At 44.7% G+C, this 15,497-nt stretch overlaps 1 protein-coding gene across 1 annotated transcript in view; it reads right to left on the bottom strand.

Annotated features, from left to right (window-relative positions):
• Window positions 1-15,497, bottom strand: part of pcsk9 (proprotein convertase subtilisin/kexin type 9) — a 46,286-nt gene that overhangs the window by 14,668 nt on the left and 16,121 nt on the right. The window contains exons 8-11 of the mRNA XM_072510703.1: window positions 10,569-10,739; window positions 8,048-8,196; window positions 4,966-5,143; window positions 1,733-1,896 (exon numbers count right to left, since the gene is read on the bottom strand). Of these exons, the coding sequence (XP_072366804.1) occupies window positions 1,733-1,896; window positions 4,966-5,143; window positions 8,048-8,196; window positions 10,569-10,739 (662 nt within the window). The remainder of the gene's footprint in view (window positions 1-1,732; window positions 1,897-4,965; window positions 5,144-8,047; window positions 8,197-10,568; window positions 10,740-15,497) is intronic.

The following is a 15,497-nucleotide window of genomic DNA, read 5'->3' as shown; positions in this document are numbered from 1 at the left end:
TCCTAGATCTCTTTGACTTTCAATACTCTTGAGGGTTCTACCATTCACTGTATATTCCCTACCTGCATTAGACCTTCCAAAATGCATTACCTCACATTTGTCCGGATTAAACTCCATCTGCCATCTCTCCGCCCAAGTCTCCAGACAATCTAAATCCTGCTGTATCCTCCGACAGTCCTCATCGCTATCCGCAATTCCACCAACCTTTGTGTCGTCTGCAAACTTACTAATCAGGTCATCATCATTAAAATTACAGGATGCCACCCAACCCCCCCCCCCCCCCCCCACCCTCCCAAACTAGTACGAGCTAAACAAAAAACAAATGAAATAAAATGTTGCCAAGTCTTATTAGGAGTTGGGTCAATAGAAACAGGTCTGTGCCAATGACGGCCCCCATTAACATTATAGGAATCATCCTTTGCCACAGATTGGAAGATGGAGGTTGTAAACAAAACTAAAAGGAGTCTATTTGAAAAAGGTTCTGCTGCTAAAAGCATTTTTAACTTCCATTTCTCCAGTTGATAATTTCGATACTCATTCAATTTTCAGACATGTTTCAACCCAACCCAGGCTCACTGGATAGGGAAATATCCTGTGGCATGTCAGCTGCTCATTGGTGAGAGTTCATAGTGCAGTACAACATTGTTTATAAATGGGCACTAAGGAGCAGCACAGTGGTTAGCACTGCTGCTCACGGCGCCGAGGTCCCAGGTTCAATCCTGGCTCTGGGTCACTGTCCGTGTGGAGTTTGCACATTCTCCCCGTGTTTGCGTGGGTTTCGCCCGCATGGGTAAGTGGATTGGCCATGCTAAATTACCCCTTAATTAGAAAAAATGAATTGGCTACTTTAAATTTATTTTTAAAAAAAAGAATTGGGCAGTAAAGAGCCTGTCTTATTCTGGGCAAGACTACTTGGTGTACAGCAAATCTGGTGCTCACAAAAGGAGATACATGGTGAGAACACTGTAGAAGCAGTACTGCTAAAAGTAATATTTGGTTTACTAATGCGTTTGATTAAAGATTTCTTGCCTCCCACAAAGTGGATTCGCTTGAGCTGCATCAATGATACATTGCCATCAATCTTCCATTGTAGCCCGAGTATACCTGACTCCATTTGCTCAGCAAATAACTTGTGTGGTGATAAATTTATCTACTGTAAAAGGTTTGGACAATTGTACAGTAGGTGAAAATCTCAGACAAATCTAATGCTAATTATAGTTAAGATTTTATTATTTTACAGAAGTATTAAGGATAAATGTAAATGCACTCAACACTGGCAGGTTAGGACTACAATATTGGTATCCAGCAGGGTACATTGCACGGTAACTGAAAATATTACATTGTTTGTACCTAATAGGGGCAGAATTAATGGAAGTACTGGAACAGGACAAATGTGCGATCCTGCTGTTGTATCTCGGAGAATCAACTGTTGAATGTTTGATGCAAGTGTACTTAAGGGCTCTTAATTGTTTACCCATTTTCTTCATGAATCAACCAGACAGTGTTTAGAAAATTACCGCTGGTGACGATTTGTTCATCCGCAAATTTAAACATGGAAGCTATAGTTTTCCTTCAATAAAACTAACTTTAACAACGTATTTATTTGGAATCTTCATTTTACCCATTGCTCTTCCAGTCATTTTACATTGAGGATGTGGCCCTGCCTTAAATGGCCCTCAGGCTTGGTGGTTCTTTTAAATAAAATCATCCAAGATTTAGAATATAATTTCACCTTTTCTGTGAAACCTGTGGATCTCTGTTCCTTCACTTCACACTGAAGGCTTGGTGCTTGGCAGCAGGTAGCATGTGAGGTTGTCTCCTTTTGTCCTGTACACTGCTTGTTTGCTCGCGGAATCACCGTGTCACTGAATTTTGTGGAGGAGTGGGAGCTGCAGCCTGCACAAATAAATTGAAGTTTTATTTCTTTCTTAATTCACACCCATACATGCACTTAAGGGAAATAGGTGAAATGGAATCTGTCTGCGTCAATTGTCTTTTCTAGCTTAAAGCAGCCTTGATAAAATGAGCAGAGTTGCGAATTTTGCATCCAGTTTTAGATTGTCTGAAAATCTCTGAAATGTACGCATCAAGTATTTCAGACTGTAGAGTCCTGATACTTATGAAATATAACAGGTCTTCCCACTATAGACAACTGTGGAGAACCTCAGGGATTCTGGGGGGAAATGTTGCCCATGCAAAATGTACAGATCCCAGATCCATCGATAAGTGGTCTCTGAATTATAATAGTTCAGGTATGATTCATGCTGGTGCCAAATGGTCCCTTATACTCTTAGTTCTCTTTACTCTCACAAAGTTTTTCAGGAATGCAGGATATTCTGAAGGGGGAGGCTGAACACCCAGACAGAGGTTGTGGTTCATGTTGGTATCAACGACATTGGTAAAAAAAGGGATGAGATCCTGCAAGTAGAATATGTGGGGGCTGGAGAGTGGTATGAAATAAATTAAAAAGCATTACCTCAAAATATTAATCTCTGGATAACTCCCAGTGCCATGTGCTAGCGAGATCACAAATAGGAGAATAGACCGGATGACTCAAGGGACCTAAATCTAAACAAAAGAAACTTGGCTGCTATAGATTGGAGAACTTAATTGGAAGGCATGGTAGCAGATAAGCAATGACTAATTTAAGGAACAGATGCATGGATTGTGACAGTTAGACATTACTTTCTGGCAAAAAAAAAAAATCACACAAGACAAAGTGTGACACAACCATGGCGAACTAAAGAAATTAAGACTAAGAATTAGATCCAAAGAGGAGTCATGACTTGCTAAAAAGAGTTGCTAAAAAAAGTCGTAAACCTAAGGATTGAGTGAAGTTTTAAATTCAGCAAAAGAGGAACAAGAGATTGATTTTTGCAGACAGAACATGTATACACATTGCGTGCATCAGATAAATAAAGTGGCAGCCAATCACTGATTCATTCCCCAGGGCAATCCCTTTAAACAATGCTTGGCAGTTATTTGTCAATCACCATCAACTGGTGCAGTCTCGATGGCAAAGCCTCAATCAATCAGCATTCTTTTTTACAGTATAAATATTTGTTTTCCCCTTATACTGATATTCTTGCAATTATGCTGATGAATGCAAACAAAAAGCTTCAACAGGTCACTTTTTTAAGCGACTTTAAAACATGTATTCACGCATCGGGTACAGGTGTTGCTGGCTAGACCAGCATTTGTTGTCCATCGCTAATTGCTCTCGAGAAGATGGTAGTGAGCTACCTTCTTGAGCTGCGGGTGTCCATGTGTTGTAGGAACACCCACAGTGCTGTTAGGTAGGTAGTTCCAGCATTTAGATGCATTTTACCCGTGTGGTTCTGTAACTCGCCTACGAGAGCTATGCTGAAGTTAAGCACTTTGGATTTTCTCTGTGGTGAGAAAGAATGGTGTTCTCCTTTCCCTTTCCTCCTACCTCCCTCTTTTGAGAGTTCAAACCTTGTCACCGTGCCAATTGCAAGTGCCAGTAAGATGTTCAGAATACCCGTGCAATATGCGACACACAACCTAAAATCAAGTGGCTTAGAATACAATCTTCATCACCAGTCTTTAAAATGGAATGTCTGAAGGCAAGATTACAATTCATAATGATGTTCTAAATACTATGTCTTGGTCCCAGTGGAAAAGACTGGCTCAGTGTCCTTCTGAACAGCCAAATGGGGTCTCATATGTTCAAATCCACCCCACCCCCCATCAGTCCAGGTATATAATCAATTGTCCCCACCTCAAACAACCACTCTCTTCCCACCCCACTGATGGCAGCAAAATAGGACATGGTTTGTTGATGGTCAGGACTCCTGTGGCCCTCACCTGAACTTGAGCAATGAGTATTTGCATCAGTATAATCATACATCAACCACAATGGCCAAAGTGGAGCTCAATCTTGGGCTAGACATCCACACTCATGCTCTTCCAGCAGGGACAACTCAATAGGAATTGGAACTAGGGACCCTTGCAATCAGTTCCTGTGAAAGCATAGGCCATTCAGCCCATCAAGCCTACTCCGCCATTCAATATGATCATGCCTGTTCAGACACATTAATGCCTTTTATGCCTGCTATCCCCATAATCCTTTACCTTATCGTTAATCTATCAATATCTGCTTTAAACATACACCATGATTGAGCTCTCACAACCTCCAGGGGTAGATAATTCCAAATACTCTCAATCCTTTGTGTAAAGCAATTTCTCCTCGTCTCCTTTTTAAGTGGCATCCCCCTTATTTTAAAATTGTGCTCCCTGATTCTAGACTCCCCAACCAGGGGAAACATCTTACCTGCATCTACCCTGTCTATTCCTTTAAGTATATTGCAAGTTTCAATGATATCACCTCTCATTCTTCAAAACTCTAGAGAGTACAGGAGAGGCTAATTATCGTGCTCCCATCACTGCAGCTACCGGATGCAGAGTAAGAGTTGAACCTGGAACCTGCACATCACGTGGTGTAATTATCCACTGAAGCTGCTGGAAATCAAGACAAGAACTTACAAAATTTATTCTATGGGAGTAGACTATTTGGGGCAGCATGATAGCACAGTGGTTTGATTCCCGGCTTGGGCCACTGTCGGTGCGGAGTCTGCGTATTCTCCCCGTGTGTGCGTGGGTTTCCTCCGGGTGCTTTGGTTTCCTCTCACAGTCCAAAGATGTGCAGGTTAGGTGGATTGGCCATCCTAAATTGTCCTTAGTGTCCACAAAAGGGTGGGGTTGGGTTACCGGGTTACGGGGATAGGATGGAAGTGTGGGCTTGGATAGGGTGCTCTTTCCAAGGGCCAGTGCAGACTCGATGGGCTGAATGGCCTCCTTCTGCACTGTAAATTCTATGATTCTATGACTATTTGGAAGCACATTCAATACCAAGGTTCAAATCTGGAACTCTGAAGTTAGGTGCCTCCGACGTTCTGTCACTAATGGACTGTCCATGCCTAATGTTTTAGCAACATTGCTTACCAGTAAGGAGGTAGCCCTTATGTGGGCAGCCTGCCATTTGTATAGCGCCATCATCATCCACTGAGCTGGTATTAACGAGACATTCAGCTCTTGGCCAAGTGCAGCACCTAGAAATTGCATAAACTCCCTGGCTGCCAAAGGCATTGTGAGCAATACATTTCTTCATCCTGTGGGTTTCCTAGGATATAAATAATAAAAAGAGAAAAAGAGATTTTGAAAATGTAATGACCAGGGCAATGTGAAGGTGCTATTGCAGGTGTTGCAAAAAATATTTTTCATCTCTGTTTAACAAAGAGAAAACAGGTTTTGTATTGTGCATTTGCCATGATAACAGACATGAGGAGAGCACAAGCAGTGACCCTTATAAAACTCCAGAGCAGACTTCCTTCAACTCCAGGTTACACTCACACAAGACTGGTTGCACAATAAAACATTACCCCTTCATTTCATTGTTACTCCACTCTAAACTATTTGTAACATTGTATCCATTCCCCTCCAAATAAATCCAACAGTCAACTCTCGTAGACTAAATACTCTGGTAACTTTAAGACTATGTAATATAATATTAAACATGAGCAACAAAGAGAAGTGTCGGTACACTAATCTTCAATAATGCAGAATTTCTATCCTCATCTCTCAGTTTCCTGATTGATAATTTGAGCATCTCGCGGGCAGTATGCAGGTGCCATGTTGGAACCTGTATAATCATGAAGATAGATTGGAAAATTGGGTGTAAAAGCCAATACATACAATGTGCTGTCCTTCCAATCATCTACTTGCGAAAATGTTCTCGCTGGAAAATCTGAAGCACCATAAATCACAACCATCTCTGAATCGGCAATTAAAATGAGGACGCATGCTGGGCGTACAAGATTTTTGTTAAAGAAAAGAAGCTGTTGCATTTGTTATTTTTATAAACTACCAATTATATACACAGGTAAATGTCAATTCCTTGTGGAATTTCTCTTGGCCAATCCTTGGAACTATTCTTTTTGATTTTTTTTTCTGTTGTATATTTTTTTTTTAAACAGACCTGCCCTTGATTATGGCACTGAAATATTATCCATGCACTTCATCTCAACTGCCCTCTATTTCCTAATGAACCTTATTTAAGGTTCCCTCTATTTTTCCAGTTTAATTGTGGTCTTAATCTATTTTTAACAAAACATAGGTAGTTTTAAGGGAATTAGATTTGTATTGGCAAACATTAGAAATAAGGTATCGTTTTAAGTGGGTTTACTTTAATGTTTCTGTGCCTGGAAGGGTAAAATCTATAGTTAGATTCATGCTGGACAAAGGTGTTTGTATGTGTGGGTGTTAGTTAAGTTCTAATTGTGTTTCTATTGTGCTTAGAGACGGCTACAGCATGAAGAATAAAAAAAGGTTGGAAGCATGTGGATCATTGCTTCGCAACAGGAGGCCACTTTCCAGAGGGAAGGGTTTTTCTTTGTTAGTTTTAACTGGAATCCGGGAAAGGTGGAAATAGGTAGTGAGAGAGAAGGTAGCTCTCAACTGTACTAGAAGCAGTTGGGTTTTAAAAGGCTGAAGAAGGAGCATCTCTTTCAGCTTTGCCAGAAATAAAGCCATACTATGGAGTAATGGAAATCCAAAGTTCAGGAGAAATGAAGAGAAGTGTCCAAGAAGTCTGGAACTAAGTGAACAGAGACCAAAGTATTGTTCAGCAGAATTCAAGGAAGAGTAAACACAATGTTCCGAGTTAAAAGAGACAATTGCAGTAACCAAATTTAAAGCAGGACAGCTGACTTCATAGGTAAAACAAACATTTGATGTCATTCTAATAGAGTCTGGGAGTCAAGAATTAAAACATTGCGAGCAGTTTGTACAGCACTCAAAACAAAGAAATCTTAAAGCGGTTGGTACATAACCCTGGAGTGGATTCTGTGTTAAAAGTGGAGCAAGAGTTTTGTTTAAAAGTGTTGTTTAGAAAACTTGGTCTGGATTTTGGAATGCAAACTGAAATGAAAATCGCTTCTTGTCACAAGTAGGCTTCAAATGAAGTTACTGTGAAAAGCCCCTAGTCGCCACGTTCCGCCGCCTGTTCAGACTGCAAAGGGAAAGCATTATAATGAGAGGATTTAAAGCTTGTTTTTGGGAGTGATGTTTATAAACTCTGTGACAATCATCTGGGAGGACTCGGAGGAGAAATCCACAGACTAACTTGGATTCAGAGCAAATTACATGTATGTGACCACAGTCATCTTTGTGCTTAAAAGTGACTTTATGTTAATAAGATCATTGTAGATTAATGTGTACTTTGTAATCAGTGTTAATCCAAATATCTGTGGGTAATTGTAAAGTTATATTATATCCTAATCCAATCTTTTTCATGTTTAATTAAAAATTTGTTTTGTGGAAACTAATTAACGATCCTGTGTCTCCACGTTTTATTTTTTTAAAAAGTAAAAGTTACGGGGCTGGATTTTCCACTTCAGCGGCTAAGTGCCGGCTCAAATGGGAAATGTGCGGACGCCAAAATCGGCGCCAAACCCGCAACGATTCCAGGACCAGCGAGGGGCTATCAGTGGCGCCAGGTGAAACTCCGACGCGCATGGCAACGACCTGCAGCGGTCGCGCCGTACAACATGGTGTGAACCATGCATGGACCTGACCAGCCATCCGCGACCCCACAGGCCACCCCCCACCAGTGTCCCCAGCTCTCGTGGAAGCCCCCCCACCCAGCCAGCAGCACGGACCCCAAGAGAGTGTGGTGGTGTTGAACACAGTCCGCAGCCACCACGCGGGGTTCCCAACCGCTGAGTCCACATGTCAACCGCGCGGTCGGGAACACAGCCCATCAGGGCAGGGCATCGCGGGAGGGCCTTCCGATGACATGCCAATGCCATTGCAACACTGTCCGATTACGGCACTTCCGTGAGGGCGGAGCATGGCTGACCGGCGCCTACCCCGATTTGGGCATCGGAGCTCATTCTCTGACCGATCGTCGATCACGATATCGGTGTCGGTCAACGGAGGATCCATTCTGGGATCTTCTTGTCCCGTTATAACATCAAGTGAGATCTTAACACTTTTGAAACCATGATAAACATGCTTAGTTTCTTACTTCTATATGTTCACCCCTTCTTTTTCCATTCTTGGAAAAACTTGAACAGCTGAACATTTCCTCATTCTCATTGCAATACGCTATGGCTTTAGCTGAGTGTGCGAGTCCTGACCTCTTCGACCATACTGTCCGGCACAGCAGCTGGTTCTCTGTAGGAAAGTGATGCATAACAGTAGAAGTTTAACCATCTCAGTATATTTTCCCCTTTCCGTATGACTTAGCTGTGGCTGAGAAATGTTTCCACAAAGCGATGATACATATATAGGCAAAGACCCTGTACTTGCTGAGAAATTTCAGTGCAAGAATGGAGTGCGTTATTTTCTCCAAAGGAAACTTACACAAAAGTAACATGCTGGATATATGCCAAAAGATCATAGGGTAAATTTCACCTTTTTCAGCAGGAAGCGGACCTGAAAGTGCACAGTCTGACAACCCCCACCCTTTATACACACCAAATAAAGAATGTTGTAGCCAATTGAAAATGAAATGAAAAATGAAAATTATTGTCACAAGTAGGCTTCAAATGAAGTTACTGTGAAAAGTCCCTAGTCACCACATTCCGGCACCTGTTCGGAGACGCTGGTACGGGAATTGAAGCGTGCTGCTGGCCTGCCTTGGTCTGCTTTCAAAGCCAGCGATTTAGCCCAGTGTGCTAAACCAGTCCCTTGGTCTGCTTTCAAAGCCAGCGATTTAGCCCAGTGTGCTAAACCAGTCCCTTGGTCTGCTTTCAAAGCCAGCAATTTAGCCCAGTGTGCTAAACCAGACCCAATAAACCAATTAGTGGCTACCTGGTAGGAAGACAACTAATTATAGCTCCTTTAAAAACTTGCAGCTAGTATCAGGACCAGTTTCTTGTGCCTGTTAAATTGAGCTGATAAATAATCGTGTTGAACTCTTGTTGCAGCTACATTCACATAATAATAATAATCTTTATTGTCACAAGTAGGCTTACATTAACACTGCAATGAAGTTACTGTGAAAATCCCCTAGTCACCACTGTTCGGGTACAGAGGGAGAATTCAATGTCCAATTCACCTAACAGCACATCTTTCGGGACTTGTGGGAGAAAACCGGAGTAGCCGGAGGAAACCGACAAAGATACGGGGAGAACGTGCAGACTCCGTGCAAACAGTGACCCAAGCCGGGAATCGAACCCGGGTCCCTGGCGCTGTAAAGCAACAGTGCTAACCACTGTGCTACCATGCCACCCCGTTGTATTAGGAATGAGATCTTGGTGTGAGGGTTCTGAGAATCGGTACAGCAGTCCAGTGCGTTATGCGGCAGAGGGGCTAGAATTGCAAAGTTCCCGTGCTCTCTGAATCGGCCAGGATCAAACATTTTGAAGGTGCAAAAAATAGTTTTTAAATGTCATTAAGGATCATACGGACACTGCCACCTTCCCCAATGGAATCTGCTGGAACATTTAACCATGGTCCCAGTGGCAGGCCTTGTCTGCCATCTTTGTGCTGCCTCACATAGCTGCTTATAAGAATGCCAAACCTTTCCAATGGGCAACATAAAGTAGTGTACCATTAGGTTGTTAACCAGCCTAATAGCTTGTTGATTAGTTTTTAATGATGGGCAGGCTGCTGATTTCAGTGCCCACCCAACTTCCTCATCGTCGGAGACCGGTACCAGATTTATGCAAGTTCGAGAATTTGGGCGGTCAGGTCACCTGATTTCCGAATGCAAGATTCACCTCCGGAAATATTCTCTGCTCCTGAACAAAATCCTAACTAGCTTATTAGCATGGCTCAGACCCCACTGTCATTTTATCTGGTGCTAGCCCAAAGATTACCAAATTCGATAGAATTTGAGCTCTCAATCTCTGGATTGTCAGACCAACATTATAGTGTCACAAAATACAGCAGGACAAGACTTATTAATGTATTATTGACAGATGTATTTTTTTCCTCCACTCAACACCACCATCTGAGCTGAAAAGAAAGCTCCTGCAAATCGTTGAATGAAATCTGAATCCGGAACTAAATGGTAACAGGGCAGAGATGAGAATATGTTGAAAGACTGGTTTGTGCTGTGTCTGTTCCTGCTTCTCTGTACTGTAAGCTGATGTATCAGTGGTGGCCACATGCAGCCCATTTGAATGCTGCCAATGAAATGGCAGCCCATTTGAATGCTGCCATATTCCACGGATTCCTGTCCGCCTAGTTTTTTTTCCTATTGGTATGTCTGAAGGGTTACACACATAAAGCAAGGACAAGTGAAGTGAGGTGCGTGCTGATTGCTCACAACATTGACTGTGGGAGCCGTGCACTCCCTCTGCATCCAAAGTGTAAGTATATATTTAGTTTTTACCATTCAAAGTAGATATTTCCATTAATATATAAATAATTAACCATTATCGGCTGTTCACGCCGGCGGGAAATTCCGGTCCCACGCCGCCGCACGGATTTCCCGGTGACAGTGGCGGGGTCGGTAAATCCCACTTACCGTTTCAATTTATTCAAATAGACTACATTTTGGAATTTCATAACTAATTTGATGCTAGCTGCCAACTTACCTGTTAGTGCAGGAGTAGTCAATTGTGCAATTCTGTTGGGTGTGATGAGTCGTTGTTCCTCTGGAAACCACACATCATTGATCGCATTCTTTGTGGAGTAATGAATTAGTCTCTGACGCAATTCAGGTACAGTTATATTGGGGTCAGCATTCATTAGCATTGCCGCAATACCTGTCAAGGATGAAGCAAGTCAAAAAATAATGATGAGAGATTAAAATGACCATTTGTCAATTGTCTCAGGGATAAAAAAAACATTGCGGTCGAGTCTCAGTTGTGTTACCACGTAATAAGGCAGGATGGTTTGAAAAGGGGATTGTAACTTCCTTGTAGATCTCATGTCGAAGAAGTGATGAATTATTTGTGTGTATTCAAGTTAGATTTTTACAACAATAGGCCCCAGCCAGAAAAAATATATAAGGAATAAGAACAGAAGTACGCTGTAAGCCTGCTGTCATTCCACAAAATTGTGGTTCATTATTTATCTCAATTCCACCTTCTCGCACTCTCCCAATATTCCTTCATTTCCTTTCTACCCACAATTTTCAATCCATCATTATATCTCTTGATTATACTCATGGACTGAGAATTCTTGGCAAGCTGGATTATGACTTGTGTTCTAGATTCTCCAGCCATGGGGATTATGTTCTCTCCATCTACCCAATCAAGGCTTTTACGAATTTTATGTTTCAATTAGATCACCTCTCAATCTTCTAAATTCCAGAGAATATAGGCCTAGTCTACTCTAATCTCCCCTACAACAATCCTTCATCCCAGGAACCAGTCAAATGAACCTTTGTTGCACTCTCTCTCGGGGAAATAGCTCCTTTCTTAAGTAAGGAAAAGAAAACTGTATACAGCAAGCCTGGTATGGCTTCACCAATGTCCCATAATTGTACTAAGATCTCTTTGCTCTTATTCTCCAATCCCTTTGCAATAAAGGCTAACGTATAATTTGCTTTCCTAGCGCTCTTTCAGAAGATTGATGCAGGTAACTAAAGTAATGGACAGGACTGCCAATAGATGCATTTTTTTTGAATGGACAGTACTGTCAATAGATGCATTTTTCTCCCCATGAACTTCCAAAAGGCATTAAATAAAAATGTCTGAAAATTGATTGTTAGCTAAAGTAGAAATTTGTGACCAGGCTGACTGGTAGGAAATAGAGGGCAAGTGAAGGAAAATGGGTGAGATGTTACCAGTGACATCCCACAGGGATCTGTGTTAGAGCCTCAATGTATTTATTAACGACTTAGATCATGGAATAGAGAACTACACACCCAAGGTAGGCAACATTGTAACCAGTGCAGATCAGAGAATAAAATTACAAAGAGTTATTTATAGATTAAGTGAATGTGAAAAACTGTGGCAATTGGAATTCAATGTGGGCAAATATGAGGTCAGTCTCTTTGAACTTATAAATGACTGTGCAGGATACTTTCAAAATGGTGAAAAGCTAGTCGAAAGAAACTCGGGGATCGAGGTACATGGATCATTTAAAACGTCATGGACAGTTACAAAGAAAATAATCAAAAAGCAAATGGATTGCTGGTCTTTCTATTTAGAGATCTAGAATACAATGGCTTGGATGTCCCAGGTTCGATTCCTGGCTTGGGTCATGTGGTGGTATGTATTAGGGGTATTAAGGTACCCTGGGATGCCGAGAGGCTATTGGTGGATAGACACTAGATTGCGATTGGATCAGCCGCCTGCTGGCTCCACCCAGTAAGGTGGAGTATATGAAATGAAATGAAATGAAAATCGCTTATTGTCACAAGCAGGCTTCAAATGAAGTTCCTGTGAAAAGCCGCTAGTCGCCACATTCCGGCGCCTGTTCGGGGAGGCTGTTACGGGAATCGAACCGTGCTGCTGGACTGCCTTAGTATGCTTTCAAAGCTAGCGAGTTAGCCCTGTGCTAAACAGCCCCGCTGTTTAAGAGCCCGGGTTCTCCCAGTAGCCGCATTCTGTAACTGTGCTGCTGGGGAACAAGTCTGCGTAATAAAGCCATCGATTGACTCCTTCTCATCTCGGCTCGTGAGTGATTGATTGTGCTACAATTCATTAAGCAAACTTTTAAGGACATGGAGCTCCGAATCATGCCGGAGTGTCTGCGAATCAGCCTCCACGCGGCAAACGCAGCGGCCACTTTTAAACATTGGTTAGCGCGGTTAGCGTGTTTCCAGGGATACCTCCGAACGGCCCCCGGCATACCTACAGAGGAACAGAAAATCCAGGTCCTGCATGCCAGGGTGAGCCCTGATATCTACACGCTTATAGAGGATGCGGAAGATTTCCCGACGGCGATCGTGATGCTGATAGGAATCTACGTTCGGCCCGTCAACCAGGTCTACGCACACCACCAGCTCGCGATGAGACAACAGATCCCCGGGGAATCACTGGACGAATTCTACAATGCGCTGTTGATACTGGGGAGAAACTGCAACTGCCCATCGGTTGCGGCTAATGAACACACAGAGCTGCTGGTCCGAGATGCGTTCGTGGCAGATATGCCTTCATCCCAAATTTACCAGCGATTGCTGGAAAGAGACACACTAGGCCTCAAGGAGGCACGGGCCCTCGCGGCCTCGTTTGATGTGGTGTAACAGAACGCCTGCGCCTATGCCCCCGACCGCGCGGCAGCCCCTTGGGCACCGTGGACCCCCGCCGCGACCGAACCCCCGGGACCCCCCCGTCCCCCCACAGGCCTGCACTGCCTGTTTTGCGGGCAGGGGAAACACCCCCGGATGCGCTGCCCGGCCCGCTCGGCCCCCTGTAAAGGGTGCGTGCCAGGCCCGGGGGGGTAGCCGCAATCTCCGGGGGAGAACCCCAAACTCAACCCCCCCAGCGATCCATGTGCAGCCAACGGGCGCTGCCATCTTGGGTCCTGGTATCCACGCGGGAGGGATGGGCGCCGCCATTTTGTGCCCCCCCCCCGGCAACATGCGATCCATGGGCGGCGCCATCTTGCCCACCCACGACCGTGTGCGACCCGTGGACGCCGCCATCTTGGCTGACATCTAAGGACCCCGGGATGGATGGCCACACGGGGCCTGAAAACGCCCCGATGCAGCAACTACGACTGGCTTCGGTGACCCTGGACCAGTCGCGGCCCCGAACGCTCCAAACAGCATCAACAACGATATTCGCAAACGGGTACGAGACGCCCTGCCTGATCAACTCTGGGAGCACGGAGAGTTTTATACATCCTGATACGGTAAGATGCTGTTCCCTTCCGATCCACCCAAGTAATCAAAACATTTTACTGGCGGCGGGGTCCCATTCGGTAGAGATGAAAGGGTTCTGCATCGCGAACCTCACAGTGCAGGGGAGGGAGTTCAAAAACTACCGGCTGTGCATCCTTCCCCACCTCTGCGCTGCCACACTCCTGGGATTGGATTTTCAGCGCAATCTCCAGAGCATAACGTTTAAATTCGGCGGCCCTATACCCCCACTCACTATCTGCAGCCTCGTGACCCTCAAGGTCGATCCGCCTTCCCTGTTCGCGAACCTCACCCCGGATTGCAAACCAGTCTCCACTAGGAGCAGACGGTACAGCGCCCAGGACCGATCTTTTATCCGGTCAGAAGTCCAGCGACTGCTGAGGGAAGGCACAGTCCAGGCCAGCAATAGTCCCTGGAGAGCCCAGGTGGTAGTTGTAAAGACCGGGGAGAAGCAGAGGATGGTCGTAGACTATAGTCAAACCATCAACAGGTACACGCAGCTGGATGCGTACCCTCTCCCCCGCATATCCAACATGGTCAATCGGATTGCACAGTACAAGGTCTTTTCCACGGTGGACCTTAAGTCCGCCTACCACCAGCTCCCCATCTGCCCGAGCGACCGAAAATACACTGCTTTCGAAGCAGATGGGCGGTCTATCATTTTTTAAGGGTTCCATCTGGCGTCACTAACGGGGTCTCGGTCTTCCAACGGGAGATGGACCGAATGGTTGATCGGTATGGTTTGCGGGTCGCGTTCCCATATCTTTTTTTTTATTTAAAATTTTTTTTTTATTCTCCTCCTTTTTCACATTTTCTCCCACATTTACATCCATCAACAATAAACAATAATCAGCAAGATATGTCAGTCCCCATAATAACAACGATCCCATCTACCCACCAACCCCCAAACCTCAACCCGCATGTTTACATAAACAAATGACAAAAAGGAATCAGGGATTACCAGTAGTCACCCTTAATCTTACACAGCTCCTTCCCCCCCACCCCAGGTCTCCAGCTCCTCCCGTCCACTGCCTCTTGTAAAACTCCTCCTCCCAACCTCGGTTCCTTCCCCCCAACTTTCCACCCCGGCTAGACCACTCGGACCCTGTTCTGCCAGGCTCCGATGGCCGCAGCCCCTCCCCCCACCTCACTCCCGTTCACTGGCCGGCTTAAACCGGCCAGCGTGGAGGCCCCTGCCCGGGTCCCTTTCCCACTTGCCCGGCCCTAGGAAAGACCAAAGATCCCCTTTTAGCACACAAACCCCGCATATCCACCTACACCCCAAAGAACTCTCATTTCGAGTGAAAGTCCCGTCCCTTCCCTTGTCCAAATATATACCACATTGGCTCCTTTAGTCTCTACACCCGCGCGCAGTGATACAAAAAAGAAGAAAATACAGTCATGAGGTTACATCGGCACCTGGCCATTCCTCAATTTGTCAGTTCTGCCACAGTCCTTCTGCTTTCGCAAACTCCTCCGCTGCTTCCGCCGTTCCAAAATAAAAGTCCTTGAGCTTGTAAGTCACCCTCAGCTTCGCTGGATATACAATGCCACACCGCACCTTGCTAATGTACAGTGCCCTCTTCACCCAGTTGAAGGCAGCCCGTCTCCTCGCCAGCTCCACCGTAAAGTCCTGGTATACACGTATACCAGCTCCAGCCCACTGCATCACCCGCTTCTGCTTGGCCCAGCTCAGGACCGTCTCCTTCAC

This window comes from Scyliorhinus torazame, chromosome 7 (assembly GCF_047496885.1).
Source record: "Scyliorhinus torazame isolate Kashiwa2021f chromosome 7, sScyTor2.1, whole genome shotgun sequence".
In the NCBI taxonomy this organism is placed as follows: domain Eukaryota; kingdom Metazoa; phylum Chordata; class Chondrichthyes; order Carcharhiniformes; family Scyliorhinidae; genus Scyliorhinus; species Scyliorhinus torazame.
Note: the sequence above shows the minus strand (reverse complement) of the source record. Positions and strands in the feature narration are given on the sequence as shown.